The 20,421-nt window shown below is 34.7% G+C and overlaps 1 protein-coding gene across 6 annotated transcripts in view; it reads left to right on the forward strand.

Moving 5' to 3' along the window:
• The window catches only part of LCORL (ligand dependent nuclear receptor corepressor like), a 188,351-nt gene that overhangs the window by 41,856 nt on the left and 126,074 nt on the right, over positions 1–20,421 (forward strand). For all 6 annotated transcript variants that reach the window (XM_024119429.3, XM_055086125.1, XM_028492121.2 and 3 more), the window contains exon 2: positions 20,233–20,298. In XM_024119429.3, coding sequence (XP_023975197.1) covers positions 20,233–20,298 — 66 coding nt within the window. The remainder of the gene's footprint in view (positions 1–20,232; positions 20,299–20,421) is intronic.

Raw genomic sequence — 20,421 nt, forward strand, 5'->3', positions numbered from 1 at the left:
CGGGACCCCGGCAGTGGCGGGCTGCATGAGCTCCCGGGAGGGGCGGTGTGGAGAGTGACCTGTGCTCGCACACAGGTCTCTTGGTGGCGGCAGCAGCAACCCTAGTGTCCCACGCCCGTCTCTGCTGTCCGCGCCGACAGCCGCGGCTCGCGCCCGTTTCTGGAGCTCCTTTACGTGGTGCCCTTAATCCCCTCTCCTCGCGCACCAGGAAGCAAAGAGGGAAGAAAAGGTCTCTTGCCTCTTTGGCAGCTCCAGACTTCTCCCGGACTCCCTCCCGGCTAGCCGTGGCGCCCTAGCCCCTTCAGGCTGTTTTCACTCTGCCAACTCCAGACCTTTCCCTGGGATCCAACTGAAGCCCGAGGCTCAGCTCCCAGCCCCCGCCCGCCCCGGCGGGTGAGCCGACAAGCCTCTCGGGCTGGTGAGTGCTGGTCGGCACCGATCCTCTGTGCGGGAATCTCTCCGCTTTGCCCTTCGCACCCCGCTGCTGCGCTCTCCTCCGAGGCTCCGGAGCTTCCCCCTCCGCCACCCACAGTCTCCGCCCTCGTAGGGGCTTGTAGTGTGTGGGAACGTTTCCTCCTTCACTGCTCTCTCCCACTGGTGCAGGTCCCGTCCCTATTCTTTGTCTCTGTTTATTCTTTTTTCTTTTGCCTACCCAGGTAGGTGGGGGGTTTCTTGCCTTTTGTGAGGTCTGAGGTCTTCTGCCAGCGTTCGGTGGGTGTTCTGTAGGAGAAGTTCCACGTGTAGCTGTATTTCTGATGTATCTGTGAGGAGGAAGGTGATCTCCGTGTCTTACTCTTCCGCCATCTTGCCTGCTAATCCCCTTTTTTTTTTGAGTGGTTTGTTTTCTTGAGTTTCTAGATATAAATTCTTCATTAAATATATTATTTGCAAAAATTTTACATATGCTATTAACCAGTATTGCTACTACTTTTACTTTAGTGAGTTATCTTTTAGAGCAGTTAAAAACTGGGAAAATGTCTCTCTCTCTTTTTTTTTTTTTGTAATTGAAGTATAGCAGATTTACAATATTGTGTTAGTTTCAGGTATACGGCAAAGTAATTCAGATATATGTATGTATATATATATGTATATATATGTAAGTATATATTCAGATTATTTTCCATTATAGATTATTACAAGATGTTGCATATAGTTCCCCTTTCCTATACAGTAAATCCTTGTTGTTTATTTTATATATAGTAGTGTGTATCTGTTAATCCCATACTTCTAATTTATCCTTCCCTCTTCCCTCTTACCATAAGTTTGTTTTCTTTGTCTTTGAGTCTGTTTCTGTTTTGTAAATAAATTCATTTGTATTATTTTTTAGATTCCACATGAGTGATACTATGTGGTATTTGTCTTTCTCTGTCTGACATTTATGATAGTCTCTAGGTCCATCCATGTGCTGCAAATGGCAATGTTTCATTCTTTTTTGTTGCTGAGTAATATTCCTCTGTGTGTGTGTGTGTGTGTGTGTGTGTGTGTGTGTGTATACCACATCTTCTTTATCCTTTCATCTGTTGATGGACACTTTGGCTATTGTAAATAGTGCTGCTGTGAACATTGGGGTGCATGTATCTTTTCAAATTAGAATTTTCATCTTTTCTGGGTACATACCCAGGAGTGGGATTGCTGGATCATATGGTAGCTCTATTTTTAGTTTTTTAAGGATCCTCCATACTGTTTTCCTTGTTTTTTTTGTTTTTTTTTGTTTGTTTGTTGGAGTTTGGGTTATGGAAATATTAGTGCCTTTACTAGATCTATTAACTAGCAAAATTCTTTTTAGCTCAGCATTGCTCTACCTCATCACCAATCAGGAAAATCAGTTGACTTGGAACTATAAACAAAAACAAAACAATATATTTATGAACCTCACTGAATCAGTGTAGAAAAATTGACTTCTGAGGGTGCTAAAGTACCTGTCAAGATGCAGCATGAACAGCTTTCCAGGTTGTGTTGGCCATTTGTATGTCTTCTTTGGAGAATTGTCTATTTAGGTCTTCTGCCCATTTTTTGATTGGCTTGTTTGTATTTTTGTTATTGAGTTGTATGAGTTGTTTTTATATCTTGGAAATAAAGCCCTTGTCGGTCACATCATTTGCAAATATTTTCTCCCACTCTATACGTTGTCTTTTCATTTTGTTTGTGGTTAGCTGTGCAAAAGCTTTCAAATTTGATTAGATCCCCCAAATTGGGAAATTTTCTTTTATATTTCCTTTCATTGTAACCATTTTTGGGGAATCTTAACTTCTTTCTGTAAATCCAAATGTTTGGGTGGTAACATTTTCTTTTGCCTGAAGAATTTCCTTTCACATTTCTTGTAGTGCAGATCTTCTGATAATTAGTCTTTCAGTTTTTGTTTGTCTGAAATGTCTTTATTTCACCTTCATCTTTGAAAGGTGTTTTTGTTGAGTATAGAATTCTGGGTTGATAGTTTCTTTCAGCACTTTAAAGGTATCATTCTGTTGTCTTCTGTGTTGCATAGTTTTGGATGTGAAGTATGCTGTAATTCTCACCTATTTCTTGGGTATGTATTTTAGGGTATTACCAGTTCTGTTCAACATTAACTGGAGACCTTAGCCAAAACAATTAAATTAAGGAGGTGGCGGGGGCGGGGGAAGCACAGTGATTTGAAAGAGAAATTACAGTTGTGGTTTTCCACAGGTGTTTGTGTATAAAAACGTAAGAGAATCTATAGATATGTTATTAAAACTACTAGAAGAGTTTAGCAAGTTTACTGGATATAAATTGGCCACATCCATGTATACCAAAAAGAAACAAGTTTTTTTTTAGAAGTTAACATTTTTAGTTGGCCATAAGATAAGCAAGAATAATTCCAATAAATGATCTGTTTGACCTTTGTTAAGAAAATCATTGAGTGGTATTAAGAATATTTTTTCAAATTATAAAATAGTAATCTTTAACACATTGTGGTATTCACTTAGGAGTAGACAGACAGATCAATGGAGAGCCTAAAAACAGATCCACAAAAAAAGGTTGATAAGTTGGGCTTAATCAAAGTTACAAACCTTTGTGCTTCAAAAGACATCATCAAGAATGTGAAAAGACAATGCACAGACTTGTAGAAAATATTTGCACATAGATCATATATCTGATAAGGGACCTATATCCATATGAACTTTTATAGCTCAATAATGAGAAGACAAATGACCCCAACTAAAAAATAAGCAAAGGATTTGAATAGACATTTCACTGAAGAACATATGTGAATTACCAATAGCACATAATAAGATGTTCAGTATCATTAATCACTAGGAAAATGAGATATCACTTCATACTCACTAAAATGGCTATAATTGAAAAGACAAGTGTTGGTAAGACTGTGGAGAAATTGCTGGTGGGAATATAAAATGGTCTAGCTACTTTGGAAGACAGTTTGGCAGTTTCTTAAAATGTTAAACATAAAAATACTATATGACCCAAAGATTTCATTTCTATGTGTACTTACCCAATAGAAATGAAAATATACGTCCACAAATGCCCATAGCGGCATTATTGACAATAAGACAAAAAGTAGAAATAACCCAAAGTTCCATCAGCTGTCCAATGGATATACAAATGTGGTGAAGTACTAATATGTGCTACAACATAGATGAACATCAGACATTATACTCAGTGAAAGAAGCCAGACAGAAAAGTGCACATATTACATGATTTTATTTATTTGAAATATCCAGAAAAGGCAAATTTTTAGAGACAGAAAATGGATTAATCAGTACCTGGGGTTGGTTGTAGGAATGAGGAGACTAGATGGGCAGAAGGTTTCTTTTGGAGGTGATGGAATGTTCTAAAATTAGATTGTGGTGATGATTGTGCATCTCTGTATATATAGTAAAATCATTGAATTGTATACTTACAATGAGTGAATTTTATGGTAGGAAATTATATCTCAGTAAAGTATTAATAAAAAAAAAATCCAGACTTACATTTTGGGATTTCTTAGGACATAAAGATAGCCTTACTAATCAATTGAGATGGAATGGCGCTTGGGATAAAATTAGATTTCTATATTAGACTCTTCATAAAAATGAATTCTGATGGATTAAAGAACTACATTTGTAAAGCAAAACTTCAAAATTTTATACATACACATAGAATAATTACCTATGACTTTAAAAAAATTTTCTTATACAAGGAAAAATGTACAAACCATAACACAAGATACAAAAAAAGTTTGTTTATGCTACATTACAACAAAACAACCCCCCCCCAAAAAAAAGTCTGAAAAAAATATTAAAATCAGCTATACCTGAAAAAGCCCCCTGCAAAACTTCTGTTATAAGAGAACAAAACGAAAAATCAAGCCATAACTGGGGGGGTGGGGGAGGGTACAGTTCATGAAATTGCTAATTATTACCCAGAATACTAAAACTGACTGAATTTTTGAAAAGCCAGTGGTTCAGTTGAAAAGTGGCAAAAGGGCAATATGAAAATACAACATTTCAAAATATGCTAAATTTTAGTAACAATTAGGGAACTGCAAATTAAAATAAGTGATTTTATTTTCATGTGTGACAAATATAAAGCCTGGTAATACCAAGTTTTGGTGAGTATTTGTGGGAAACAGGAACTCTTAAACATTACTGTTAGAACTGTAGGATGATTCAACCATATAATGCAATATCTAGTAAAGTCGAAAATGTTCATACTTGAGAGCCAAGTAATTCTTCCACTTATAGATTTCTACCCAAAAAAACTCTAACACTTGAAAAGGATCACACATTTATGAAGATTTTTAATGCAGCTCTGTTTGTAATAACAAAAAAAGTGAAAAGTCACACAGTTCTCAACAGAGAAATGGATAAACTGCATGTACTTATATAAATGAACTCTATAGTCAAACAGAATGAACTAGGAATTTTGGTTTTTGGTAAGGGTGATCTAAGTTATCTAGATCAATCCTTCTGCTGAAAACAATGGAAAATGCTAGGTTAAAAAAATTTTTTAAGACCTGAAAAGATAGTTGGGAATACACAGGCTAATGTTAGAAGTAAGAAGAAAATAAGAGGTAAAAAACTGCTTAAGCGTGAAGTCATTTGTTTTATTTGTTCTTTCCTGGCTGACTAGGCAAGAGGATCAGAATTCAAGTCCTGTAACTTGTTCAAGGTAGATATCCTTATATTCCTATCCAAATTAAGCTGGGACTTCAGAGGACCTTGCCTTCAGGGTAAATGCAACCAGACCTGTATCATCTTTTTTCCCCTCAGACCCAGGAGGTTGCCTGATGATCAAAGCAGGAAAAGGAAAACGTAAAGGAAGGAAAATATCTGAGACTGAACTTGTCACAGACTGGCCTTCTAGCAGATCTGTACCCTGAGTCAATCAAGGAACTTCATGCCACGAAATTGGTTGAAGTGTTGCTGTGGTCTGAATGTTTGTGTCTCTCCAGAATTCCTAGGTGGAAAACCTAAGGGCCAAAGAGATGGTATTAGGAGGTGGGACCTTCAGGAAGTGATTAGGTCCTAAGGGTGGAGCCCTCATGATAGAGATTACTGCCCTTATAAAAGAGGCCCCAGAGAGCTAGCTTGCCCCTTCCACTGTGTGAGGACACAGGGAGAAGTTGGCATTCTGTAACCTGGAAGAGAGCTTTTACCAGAATCTGACTGTGCTTGCACCCTGATCTTGGACTTTCAGCCTCCAGGACTGTGAAGAATAAATGTTTGCTGTTTATAAGCCACCCAGTCTCTGGTATTTTGTTAAAACAGCCTGAATGAACTAAGGCAAGTGTATGTTAGTTTCCTATTGCTGTTGTAATACATTAACACAGATTCTGTGGTTTAAGACAACATTAATTTATCTTACAGTTCTGGAGGTCAGCAGCCTGAGATGGGCTTCGGTGGGCTAAAATCATGTTGTTGGTAGGGCTGTGTTTCTTTGTGAAGGCTTTAGGGGCAGAATCCATTTTCTTGCATTTTCTAACTTTTAAAGGTTGTCAGCATTCCATGCCTTGTGGTCCCCTTCCATCTTCAAAGCCAGCAGTGGTCAGTTGAGTCATTCTCATAATGCCGTCTTTCATTCTGATTTTCTGCCTCCTTCTTCCCAGTTTAAAGATCCTTGTGATTATACTGTGTCCACCATGTTAATCTCATTTTAAGGTGAGCGATTAGGAACCTTAATAACATTTGCAATCTTAATTCCTCCCTGCCATGTAACATAATTTATTCATGGGTACTGGGTATTGGAACATGGATGTCTCTGTGGAGCCATTCATTATTCTGTTTACCACAAGGTGGTTTCTAACTGACGGTGTCCTTAGATGCTTTCTGGAAACAAATGATAAGCATCCCTGGAGGAGGGCACATCCATCCTAGGCCTTAGGGAATTTTTAAATTTTTAATCTTTTGATGGTAAAAGCCAGTAAGTACTGAATTAAGTGCACAAAGAAACAAGGCAAGATGAGCAAGACCCATCAGACAGCAGAACCAACCCATAAAAGATTATATACACACACACACACACACGCACACACACACACACACACACACACACACTATATGATCAGATACTAATTTTTTAAATCACTGTGCTTACCATATTTAAAGAAGTGACAGACCTAAATATCTGCAGGAAATGAGGAACTGTAAATAAGATGTTAAATATTTGAAAAAGAACATTATAAAACTTGTTTAACTAAAATTACTGAAATCAGCAAGTCAGAGAATGAACTTCCACCTCTGACCATGAGGAAGTAAGAGGGTTTGGACTTATCCTCCACTATAGACAGCTAGGAAACTGGACTGTATATTTAAAAGAAATTTGTTTCAGACATTGGAAAACAGGCAGCACAGAACTGTGGTCCCTGAGGAAAAGGAAACTAATGATCACTCCAGCTTTTTGCCCGGAGGTAGTTTCCAGAGTATAACATAGGCAGGATTGACCCAAAAAGTGGTCTCGCTGACTGGAGAAGACAAAGGTCAACCTTAGGGTGGTGTATGTGAGTGGCTGGAACTTGTGGAGCATAATACTGGAAAGGAGAGAGCTACGTGGAGAAAGAGCTCAAGAAACCAGCATAGGGTACCCTTGAATCTTTGGCTGAAAACCACTTCATGCATATGTAGGATGACATTCTACAAGGCCTGATAAATAGCACCTTTAGGAAAGGACAAGTGCCAGTGAGCTATAATTTGAACAATTTTCAGAACTTACACAGGGCTGGGAACCATTTAGGTTCCACCAATCAGAATAAGTACAGTCATGGAATACAAGAGGTATTCAGTGGAGATCCAAGAAAACTAAAGGTAGTAGTGGAAAGGCTTTTCTGCTTCTTTCCTTAAAGCCTTTTTCAAAGCCTCAAAATGATCTTCAAGTAAGTTAACTTCCTGAATGAATTAAATGTGACACTCTTCAAGGGGAAAAAACAAAGGACTCAGAATATAAAAATTCATAATGTCTGGCATCTGAATAAAATTACTTGACATGCAGAAAAGCAGGAAAATTTAGCTCATAATCAGGAAAAATATCAGTCAATAGAATTAGAACCAGAATTAACTGATAATAGAATTAGCAGATAAGGATGTGAAAACTATTAAAATTTCCTAAGTATACTCAAGGATTAAAAGGATAGCATGAACATAATGAAGAGGAAAATGGAGAATGTATAAAGGAAAGAAATGGTTCAACAAATGGTGCTGGGTCAAATAGATATCAATATAGAAAAGAAGAACATCAGCTCTATCACACCATTCACAAAAAATAATCAAAATGGACCATAGCCCTAAATGTAAAACTTAAATTTCTATAAGTTTTCAGAGAAAAGCTTTGCAGCCTTGGTGTAGAGACAGTTTCTTAGAGCACATAAACAACAACCATAAAGGAAAAAAATGGATGAATTGATCTTCATCAAAATTAACTTTTATTCCTTGGAAGACACCATTAAGAAAACAGAAAGGAAGGCCGTAAGCTGGGAGGAAATAGCGACAACATATATATCAGACAAAAGGATAGTATCCAGAATATATTTAAAAACAAACAAAAATGCTCTTACCACTCAATGATAAGAGGTAAAAAAACCTAATTAAAAATTTTGCAAAATATTTTAATAGAGACATATGAATGGCAGTAAGCATGTGAAAAGATGATCAACATCACTAATCATTAGAGAAATGCAAATAAAAATCACGATGAGATATGACATTAGGAAGGTTTTAAGTCACTTGAATGGTTGAAAAGAAAAAAAAAAAGTAAACAAAAGAACAACACACAGTTGACCATACCAAGTGATGTTGGGGTTGAGAAGCCATAGTGTAACATTTGTACATGGTTGGTGAGAATGTAAAATATAATAACTTTTTTTAAATTGAAGTATAGTTAATTTACAACATTGTGTTAGTTTCTGGTGTATAGCAAAATGATTCAGTTATACATATATGTTGTTTTTCATATTCCTTTCCATTATAGTTTATTACAAGATATTGAACATAGTTCCCTGTGCTATACAGTAGGACCTTGTTGTTTATCTATTTAATATATAGTAGTTTGTATCTGCTAATCCCAAACTCCTAATTTATCCCTCCCCCCCTTTCCCCTTTGGTAACCATAAATTTGTTTCCTATGTTTGTGAATCTGTTTCTGTTTTGTAAATAGTTCATTTGTATTATTTTTTAGGTTCTATATATGAGTGATATCATAGGATATTTGTCTTTCTCTTGTATGACTTAGTTGACTTAGTATGATAAACTCTAGATCCATCCATGTGCTGCAAATGGCAATATTTCATTTTTTTTATGGCTGAGTGACATTCCACTGCATATATATGCATCTTCTTTATCCATTCATCTGTTAATGGATACTTAGGTTGCTTCCCTGTCTTGGCTATTGTGAATAGTGCTGCAATAAACATAGTGGTGCATGTATCTTTTCGAATTAGAGTTTTCATCTTTTATGGATATATGCCCAGGAGTGGGATTGCTGATCATATGGTAGCTCTATGTTTAGTTTTTTAAGGAACTTCCATACTGTTTTCTATAGTGATTGTACCAACTTACATTCCCACCAACAGTGTAGGAAGGTTTCCTTTTCTTCACACTCTCTCCAGAATTTATTTGTAGACTTTTTGGTAATGGCCATTCTGACTGGTATGAGGTGATACCTCAGGGTAGTTTTGATTTGCAGTTCTCTAACAATTAGTGATACTAAGCATCTTTTCATATGCCTGTTGACCATTTGCATGTCTTCATTGGAGAAATGTCTATTTAGTTCTTCTGCCCCGTTTTTGATTGGGTTGTTTGTTTTTTTGTAATTGAGTTGTATGAGCTATTTATTTATTTATTTATTTATTTATTATTATTTTTTTAAAGTAGACCTTGAGTCTATTTATTTATTTATTTATTTATTTATTTATGGTTGTATTGGGTCTTCGTTGCTGCGCGTGAGCTTTCTCTAGTTGCAGTGAGTGGGGGCTACTCTTTGTTGAGGTGTGTGGGCTTCTCATTGCGGTGGCTTCTCTTGTTGTGGAGCACGGGCTCTAGGCGCGTGGGCTTCAGTAGTTGTGGCACACAGGCTCAGTAGTTGTGGCTCGCAGGCTCCAGAGCGCTGGCTCAGTAGTTGTGGTGCATGGGCTTAGTTGCTCCACGGCATGTGGGATCTTCCTGGACCAGGGCTCGAACCCGTGTCCCCTGCATTGGCAGGCAGATTCTTAATCACTGTGCCACCAGGGAAGCCCTGAGCTGTTTTTATATTTTGGAAATTAAGCCCTTGTCGGTCTCATCATTTGCAGATATCTTCTCCCACTCCATAAGTTGTCTTTTCATTTTGTTTATGGTTTCCTTTGCTGTGCAAAAGCTTATGAGGTTTTTTTCTAGGTCCCATTTGTTTATTTTTGCTTTTTATTTTTCTGTTGCCTTGGGAGAATGACCTAAGAAAACACTGCTATAACTTAACGTCAGAAATGTTTTGCCTATGTTCTCTTCTAGGAGGTTTATGGTGTCATGTCTTAACATTTAACTCTGTAAACCATTTGGGGTTTATTTTTGTGTATGGTGTGAGGGAGTGTTCTAACTTCACTGATTTAATGCAGCTGTCCCGCTTTCCCAACACCCCTTGCTGAAGAGACTGTCTTTTCTCTATTGTATATTCTTGCCTCCTTTGTCGAAGATTAATTGACCACAGGTGTATGGTTTTATTTCTGGGCTGTCTATTCTGTTCCATTGACCTATATGTCTGTTTTGTGCCAGTACCATGATGTTTAGATTACTGTAGCTTTGTAGCATTGTCTCCAGTCTGGGAGGGTTATACCTCCAAGCTTTGTTCTTTTCCCTCAGAATTGCTTTGGCAATTCTGGGTCTTTTATGGTTCCATATACATTTTAGGATTATTTGTTTTAAATCTGTGAAAAATATCACGCATAATTTGGTAGGGATCACATTAAATCTGTAGGTTGTTTTGGATAGGTAGTATGGCTGTTTTAACTATACTAATTCTTCTAATCCCAAAGCATGGGATATCTTTCCATTTCCTTGAATCATCTTTAGTTTCCTTTATCAGTACTTTATAGTTTTCAGCATATAAGTGTTTCACCTCTTTGATCAGGTTTATTCCTAAGTACTTTATTTTTTTAATGTGATCTTAAAAGGGATTTTTTTTTTTACTTTACCTTTCTGATATTTCATTATTAGTGTAAAGAAATGCAACAGATTTCTGTATGTTAATCTTGTATCCTGCTACCTTGCTGAATTCCTTTATCAGTTCTAGTAGTTTTTATGTGGAGTCTTTAGGGTTTTCTATATATAGTATCATGTCATCTGCATATAATGACAATTTTACCCCTTAAAATTTGGATACCTTTTATTTCTTTTTCTTGTCTGATTGCTGTGGCTAGGGCTTCCCATACTATGTTGAATAGAAGTGGTGAGAAGAGTGGGCATCCTTGTCTTGTTCCAGATTTTAGTGGGAAGGCTTTCAGCTTTTCCCCATTGAGTATTATGTTGCCTGTGTGTTTGTCATAAATAGCTTTTAATATGTTGAGATATGTTTCCTCTACACCCACTTTGGTAAGAGTTTTTATCATGAATAGATGTTGAATTTTATCAAATGGTTTTCCTGCATCTCTTGAGAGGATCATGTGGTTTTTGTCTCTTACTGAGGTGGTCTGTCACACTGACTGATTTGCATATGTTGAACCATCCCTTTGGCCCTGGGATGAATCCCACTTGATTGTGGTGTATGATCTTTTTCATGTGTTGTTGGATTTGGCTTGCTAATATTTTGTTGAGGATTTTTGCATAAAATGATATAATAACTTTTGAAAACATTTTGATTTCTTAAAAAGCTAAACAACTTGGGATTGCCAAGGGGGAGGGTGGGAGGGGAGGGATGGACTGGGAGTTTGGGGTTAGTAGATGCAAATGATTACATATAGAATGGATAAACAACAGGGTCTTACTGTATAGCACAGGGAACTATATTCAATATCCTGGGATAAACGGTAATGGAAAAGAATATGAAGAAGAATGTATATATCTATATAATGGAATCATTTTGCTGTACTGCAGAAATTAACACAACACTGTAAGTCAACTGTACTTCAATTTAAAAAATAAATTAATTTGAAAAAGGTAAACGTAAACCTACCATATAACCCAGCCATTTCACTATTAATTATATATGCAAGAAAAATGAAAATATCCACTGACATCTGACTGGATAACTCCATACGATAGAGTATACTAGAAAATAAAATAACAAAGTAATGATACAGGTGACAGTACGGATAAAACTCAAAATCATTCTGCTGAGTGAAAAGGGTCAGGCAAAAAAAAAAAAATGGAGTCTGTACTGTAAGTTTCTATTTTTGTAAAATTCTAGAAAATGTAAACTAATCTATAGTGTTTGCCTAGGGTTCTGAGTAGAGGGATAGATGGATTAAAAACAAGTGAGCAGGGGGCTTCCCTGGTGGCACAGTGGTTAAGAATCCACCTGGCAATGCAAGGGACACGGGTTCAAGCCCTGATGCAGGAAGATCCCACATGCCACGGAGCAACTAAGCCCGTGCACCACAACTACTGAACCTGTACTCTAGAGCCCGCAAACCACAACTGCTGAGCCCGAGTGCCACAACTACTGAAGCCTGCGTGCCTAGAACCCATGCTCCTCAACAAGAGAAGCCACCACAATGAGAAGCCTACGCGCTGCAACAAAGAGTAGACCCTACTCGCCGCAACTAGAGAAAGCCTGCACGCAGGAACAAAGACCCAACGCAGCCAAAAAAATATATAAATAAATTTATTTTTTTAAAAAAATGAGCGTGCGTTTGGAAGTGTTGCAAGTGTTAGTTTTTTTGATTGTGGTAATGGTTTTATGGGCATATGCATATGTCAGAACTCTTCAAATTATATATTTTAAATATCTGGTTTCCTATTGCAAACTAGGCACTGCAGAAGAAAAGATCAGTGAATTGAAACATAGCAACAGAAAATACCCCAAATACAGAACAGGGAGAAAAAGAACTAGGGAAAAAAGTAAACTGTGCATTAGTGATTTGTGGAACAATATCAAGTGGTCTAACAATATAGAATTGGAATCCAGAACAAAAAGAGGCCATACAAAAAATATTGGGAGAAATAATTGCCATGAGTTTTCCAAATTTGATAACAACTATAACCCGGCACAGATCCAGGTAGCTCAACTTATTTATCCCAAGTAGACTATACACATAAAAGCCACCCAGAGCACATAATAATCAAATTGCACAAAGTCAGTGATAAAGAGGAAATTTTGAAAGCAGCCAGAGAAAAAGACACATTACTACAGAGGAATGAAGATGAGAAGGACTGCAGACAGTCAGAAACTTTGCAAACCGTTAGACAATGGAAGGATATCTTTAAAGTGCTGGCATCAAAAGCTGTCAACCTAGAATTCTGTACCTAACAAAATGTTTTTTTAAGTGAAGACAGAATGATTTTTTTCTCCAGAAAAACAATAGCTGAAAGAATTCATTGCTAGCAAACTTTTAGTACAATAAATATTGAAGGAAGTTCTTTAGACATAAGGTCTACACAAAGGAAAAAAAGGTTACAGAGATTGTAAATATGTGCGTAAATGTAAGAGAGACATTCTCCTGTTGAAAATTTCTTTAAAATAATTTATCTTTTAGAGTAAGTAATGTATTGTGGGATTTATAACAGATGTGGATGTAAAATGTATAACTGTGGCACCGAGAATAGGGGTGGAGCATGGATATATACTGCTCCTATCATTGTCTATTAAGTCATATTATAATATTTGAAGGTAGACTGAAAAGTTAAAATGAACATTATAAATCCTGTAGTAGCAAGCACGAAAAAACTAAAAAGAGGTCAAGCTAATAATAGCAAATAGTGGAAATAAAATAGAGTATTAACAAATCCTTATTCAATCCAAAAGAATATTGCGGGAGGTGATAGTTGGGGGAAGTAACATATAACAGATGGAATAAATAGAAAAAAAATAACAAGATGGCAGATATAAACCCAACCGTATTGATAACTACATTAGATATTAATCATCTAAACACTTCAATTAAAAAGCAGATATTTACACTGTATTGAAATATCAACTGTATGTTTTCCACGAGAAACTCAATGTAAATATAAAGACATAGGTTAAAAGTTAAAGGATGGAAAAAGATATATAGTTGACCCTTGAACAACAAGCGGGTTAGGGATGTCGTCCCTCCACACAGTTGAAATTCTGCCTGTAACTTGTAGTTGGCCTTCCATATTTGTGGTTCCTCTATATCTGTGGTCTGCATCTGTGGGTTTAACCACCCACAGATCATGCAGCACTATAGTATTAACTATTGGAAAAAATCCACGTGTGAGTAAACCCACACAGTTCAAACCCATGTTCGTCAGAGGTCATCTGTATAAAAAAAATGCTAATCATAAGAAAGTTGCTGTGTCTGATGTAACATCAGACACAGTAGACCTCAGGCCAAAGGATAAGACTTTAGAACAGGGATAAAGGGGAACATTTTTTAATGATGATGAAATCAATTCACAAAAGAGACAATATAAAAAATATATATGCACCTAATATCATAGATTCAAAATATATGAAGCAAAAACTGACAGAACTTAAAGGAGAAAGATAAGACAGAAAACCAATAGAAATATAGAAGACTTAAAAAACACTTTGTCAGCTAGGCCTAAATGACATTTATAGTACACTCCACCCAATAACTGCAAATACACATTCTTTTCAAGTTTACATGGAATATTCACCAACATAGTACATCATGTGCCACCTGTAAATCAAATCTCAATAAATTTAAAGTGATTGTAATCTAACAAAGCATGTTTTATGATCACAAGGAATTCAGTTGGGATTCAGTAACAGACTTCTGGAAAATTCCCAAATATTTGGAAAATAAACAGCACATTTATAACCTGGGCGCATAAAAGGCATACGGAAAATTACAAACATTTTGAACTGAATAAAAATGAAAAGACAATTTATCAGAATTTATGAGATGGAGCTAAAGTAGTGAATAGGGAGAAATTTATAGCTTTAAATGCTTTTACTAGAAAAGGACAAAGATCACATATCAATGTTCTAAGCTTTCACCTTAAAAACTTAGAAAAATAAGTGCAAATGAAACAAAAAATAATTATAAGGAAGAATATAATAAAGGTAGGACAGATATAAAAACCATAGAAAAGGATGAACAATAAAATTATTGAAACCACAAGTGGTATTTTGAAAAGATCAATAAAATTGGTAAAACTTTGGCTAGAGAGATCAATAAAAAAGTAGAGGAGATAATTAAACTGATATTGAGAATGAAAGAGGGATATCACTGCAGATTGTATAGACATTAAAAGGGTAGTAGGAAAATCTTTTGAACAACTTTATGCAAATAAATACTATAACTCATAAGATACAAATTGCATAGCATAACCCTGTTACCATAACAAAATAGACATTTCAATAGAAAGGATGCTTAAAATCATTAGTCATCAAGAAATTGCAAATTACAACCACTATTATATACCCTTACATGTTCCTTACAGTGGCTAAAGTTAGAAAGATTGACAGTGCTATATGTTGGTAAGGATGTGGTGCAACTGAATCTCTCACATTTTACTGGTGGGAATGTAAAAGAGTACAGCCATTTTGCAGAACCGCTGTACAATTCCTTAAAATATTAACAACAAACCAGAACAGTCTTACCACTCAGCCCAGCAATAACACTCTTATTTATTCAAGAGAAATAATAACATATATTCACAAAGACTTTGAAACAACTCAAATGTCCATCAACATGAGACTTAATAAACAACTTGCCCTATATCCGTATAAGGGAATACAACTCAGAAATTAAAAGCACTGTTGATACATGCAACAGCATGGATAAATCGCATTAACAGGTGGCTGAGCAAAAGAAGCTAGACACAAAACAGTATATGCTCGGATTCCATTTATATGCAACTGTAGAAAAGATAAGTCTAATTTATAATGACAGAAAATAGATTAGTGTTTCTTTGGGCTTTGGGTTGTTCCAGGGAATTTACTCAGATGGCACAAAGATACTATTTGAGTTGATAGAAATATTATGTGCTTGATTATGTTCTTAGTTAAATGAAAATATGCATTTGTCAAAATTTATTGAACTTTATTTTTAAAATGGGTACATAGTATTGTATGACAATTTTATCTCTATAAAATTGACTTAAAAAAATCAGAGGATGTGTTTGTCAGCTGATTGTGCAATAGAGGGAATTTGTGAAGTGGAATATATATGGTAGATGAAATTAAATGCAGTTAAGAAAAGAGAAAGAAATGTAAAATATAGGAGAGAGAGAGAGGGCAGCATGAAGTATATTATGAGAGCAACTTAAGTACTTTCGATCAGAGTCTTAGGAAGGGTGTTAACAGCAACACATATTCACTAAAGGAGGTACTTTAGGCAGAAGCAAAGTATTTCTAGATGAATGCTCTGAGATATGATAAGTAATGAAGAGCAGAGACAGTGGTAAATATGTGTGCAAACATAAAACAACATAGTGTTTAGTGAAGTATATAGAGCAACAGCATAAATAGGAAGGAGGTCTAAGTCCTAGAAGGATGAGTAAAGATTTTGATTAATGTTAGACCTATATCCTAATTTCTGGGATAACCTCAAAAATAATAGAAATAGAGGGCATAATTATCATATTGATAGAGGAAAAACAAAATTAATAAATATTCAGTGAATCCAAAGTTTGCAAGAAGGGCGAAAAATAGAAGCTTGATACAAGTAGAACAAAAACATAAGGAATTTAAACCCAAATATAAACTCTTAAATTTAAATTACTAAATTTTGACAAAATGTAGTGTTTTAGAAAAAGAAATTCCATATTATTTAATAATACAGAAAGGTTGTAAAGAAATAATTGAAAAAGACATTATGGAAACAATAACAAAAAGTGTTTTATAGGTGTGTAACAAAACACCATATAGTCAAATGCAAAAATCATTGCTAGAAATAAAAAGGTTCACTTTGTAATTATATGAAGTTCTATTCACCGGGATGATATAACAATTATAAAATTATAAGCACTTAATAATGTAGCCTCAAAAACTTATAAAGCAAAATTTCCAAGAAGTAAAAAAGAGAAATAGACAAAGCCACAATTTCATAGAAGATTTTGCTTACTTTTCTCAACAATTGATAGAAAAAACAGACATTGAAAAACCAAAACTGTAAAATTGCATCCAGCAATTTTAGAGTATGTATTCTTTTCAAGCATATGCAGAGAATTTTCAAAAATTGTGTATTGACCATAAAGACAGTCTCAGAAAATTTCAAGATTGAAATCATGTTGGGTATTTTCTTTTACTACAGTGTAATTAAGTTAGAAATCTATTAAAAGGGTAGACTATCCATATATATTTGGAAATTAAGAACTACAGTTCTAAAAACTGTGAACCGGAAAAGAAGACATAATGAAAATTAGGGAATATTTTGACTGAATGATGAGAAAATATGACTGGAATGCAGCTTATTAGATGGAAATCAATAACTTTAAATGCATATATTAGAAAAGAAGGAAGGCTGAACGTTAATGAGCTCTTCTATTTCAGGAAGAAAAAATAAGAGCAGAATAAAATAGAGGGCAGGAAGAAATAAAAGCAGGGACAGGAATTAATGGATAAGAAAACAGACATACAATAGAAAAGATCAAGGAATCAAAAACGAATTCTTTTTAATCTAAAAAAAGAGAGGGAGAGAAACTTTTAATGGCTCAACTGAGAAAAAAGAAATCATAAATAACTGAAGTATGGAATGAAAAGCAAAAAGGACATGACTGCTGATATTGTTGACATTAGATAGATAAAAACATACAAGGAAATGTTTTATGCAAATAAATTGGAAAATATAGTTGAAATGGGCAAGTTCCCAGAAAACTATGACTAACATAAGAAATAGAATACATGAATAATCCTTTAACAGTTAAATAAATTTGATCAGTAATAGGCATTTCAGAAGACTTTATTTCCATTTGGCATCCCTGGCATGTTCTTTTAAAATGTTCAAGCAAGGCATACTACATTTTCTAATATTTTCCCAGAGAATAGAAAAAGAAAGGACATTGCCATTCCTTTTATGAGGGTAGCATAACATTGATATAAAAACTTGATCAAGTACAAAGGAAATTTACAGACCAGTCTCATTAGTGAACATAGATGCCGAAATTTGAAAGGACTAATCAAGATAAGAAACCCAGCAAATATGTCTCATGATAATGTTGGGTTTTCCCAGGAATGGAAGAGGTTTGGTTTAATATTCAATGTAATTCACTGTATCACTATATTCAGAGATTTAAGAAAGAAAAATGACATAGTTATTTCAGTAAATTCAAAATAAATTTGGTACTCAGCCTTAAAAAAAAAGGAAAGAAAGAAATGTTGCTGTTTGTGACAATGTGGATGGACCTGGAAGGTATTATGCTTCGTGAAGTAGGTCAGACAGAGAAAGACAAATACTGTATGTTTTCACTTATAAATAAAATCTAAAAAATAAAATAAATGAATACAACAAAACAGAAACAGACTTACAGAGAACAAACTAGTAGTTACCAGAGGGAAGACGGGTGGGAGGATGGGCAAAATGTGTGACGGGGATTGAGAGGTACAAACTACTAGGTAAGAAATAAGCTACAAGGTTGTAATCTACAGCACAGGAAATATAGTCAATATTTTATAATAGCTTTGTATGGAGTGTAGTCTATAAAAATATTGAATTACTGTGTTGTACACCTGAAATGCAATATTGTAAATCAAATATAAATAAACAGATTGATTTGGTAAAATTCAGTATTTTTGCATGGCAGGAAAACTCCCCTAGCAAGCTAGACAGAATGAACTTCCTTAATGTGATAAGCAGTATTTCTCTTAAAGAATACAGCAAACATATTTAATGATGAAACTTGGAATGTGTTCCCATTTAGATTGGGTATGTCAAGGATGCTCACTCTGACCACCAATTTTCAACATCATAGTTGAGGTCCTAGCTAAGCCAATAGGCAAGAGCAAGAAAAAAGAAAGCAATAAGGATTAGAAAGGAAAAAAACAAAACTACCATTATCTATAGATGATATATTTGTATATGTAGAGTATTTCCAGATGAATTATTATAATTACAAAGTTTAGTGATGTTGGTAGATAACAAAGTCAATATACAAACATCAATTGTGTTTCTATAAGCCTACAAGAAACAAAACTTTTAACTAAAGATATCATTAACAATAGCACCAACACTATGCAATATGAATAAATCTTAACAGGCTGTATGTAAGACCTTGGTCTTATCTAGTGAACAGTTGAGGAACCCAGTAGGAGAAAAATGTAGTCCCTGTCTGCTTTCTTTTCAGGCTTAAATCTAGGAAATATACATTGTTTAAATTCAATATGCTTACCCCGGGGTGGGGGGGGGCACTATACATTTTGTCCAAAATGCCACAGAATAACATCCTAAAATAGTTGTTCGCAATATTATTTTTGGAGTAAATTGATCACATCAAAATAGAATATCTTGGTGATAGAGATTTGGTGCTTGTTCAGTCTGAGTCTTTATCTAGTAAGTCTTTTCTGTGTAGCATTCTTGAAAGCATCCTCTGGTGGGAGTTCATTCACTTTTCTGCCTGAAATTTCCACTCATGGGAACTAGTACTGAATCATTTCAAAAAGATTTTTTTAAGTACATATTTACCAAGTACCATGAGAGCTACCTTACTTTGTCAAATTTAAGACATCATCAGTTGTAAGATGCATCATTTCTTCATGTTCTACTAAATTAAAAAGTCACTTTTCGACTGACACACCATTGATTTTAACATGCATCTTGAGTATAGAGGTTTTTTAACGTTTTTAAAAGCAGTTTATGATTTATGAAACATTTCTACAGAAGTATTTCTCCTGTTTTACAGTTTAGAAATATTACTGAGAAAATCTTTTATTTTTCAGGTCTGTCATGCTTCCTTTAGTTTTTTTCCTTCATAATTTAAGCATCCCTAAATTAGTTCCTTTTCTTGGTTTTCCATTTATGTTGCCATCCTGGTCATTTTCCAGGATGCCTTGTAGTTTATCAGTAACCTGCTTAATACTGAATATGATGCAAACTTCAAAAAGAAAATTGTAAAATCTTAATTTATCCACAAAGTAGCATACTCTGAGTTCATGAACTAGAGTCTTGTTAATAAGATTTTCAGTAATTTTTTTCCTTAAAACAAGGCAAAATTGTTGTGTTTTAATTTTTACAAGTAGGTTTAAATTTTATATATCACTATTTTCACAGCAAAAATTTCTCCCCATTGACACTTATTTACTCGTTTTTAAAATTGAGGTTAAAGATGCTACTTTTTTTAAAGTTAACATTTTTTGTAACCAGTATAAACAGGATTGTAATACATGTCTCTTCTAATTATTCTTTTCATCTCTACAAAGCATTGCAAAACAAATCTGCTCATTATTTTAACCTGGGACTATTTCTAAATGACAAAGGTGTTTACTTGTTTTAGAAATGAATATTTACATTTTTTTTTACAATCATGTAATTCCAGGTAGTCATTGTGTGACTTCTTGCTGTGTTGTATATATTGCCTAGTTCAACTTAATTCATCCAAAGGAAAAAATGACACCTCATAGTATGTTAAATTTATAATTATCTGATTCATATAGAATTTATGGTTTTTGATTATTGTAAAATTAAGCTTTTTTAGTAGTTAATATACTTTTCTCTCTTTAATAACACAGGTTTTGAGAGTATTTTAGAAGGGCTTTATGGACCACGGCTACGAAGAGACCTCAGTTTATTTGAAGGTAATGTTTCTTTAAATTTTATTTAAAAATTTTAATCTTCTGTCCATTTTACAAATGAAAAATAGTTGTTCTATACTAACTTTGTATTAAAATGAATTTGTGATCTCATTTAATTAGAAAATA

The sequence above is a fragment of the Physeter macrocephalus genome, chromosome 7, assembly GCF_002837175.3.
Source record: "Physeter macrocephalus isolate SW-GA chromosome 7, ASM283717v5, whole genome shotgun sequence".
Classification (NCBI taxonomy): Eukaryota; Metazoa; Chordata; class Mammalia; order Artiodactyla; family Physeteridae; genus Physeter; species Physeter macrocephalus.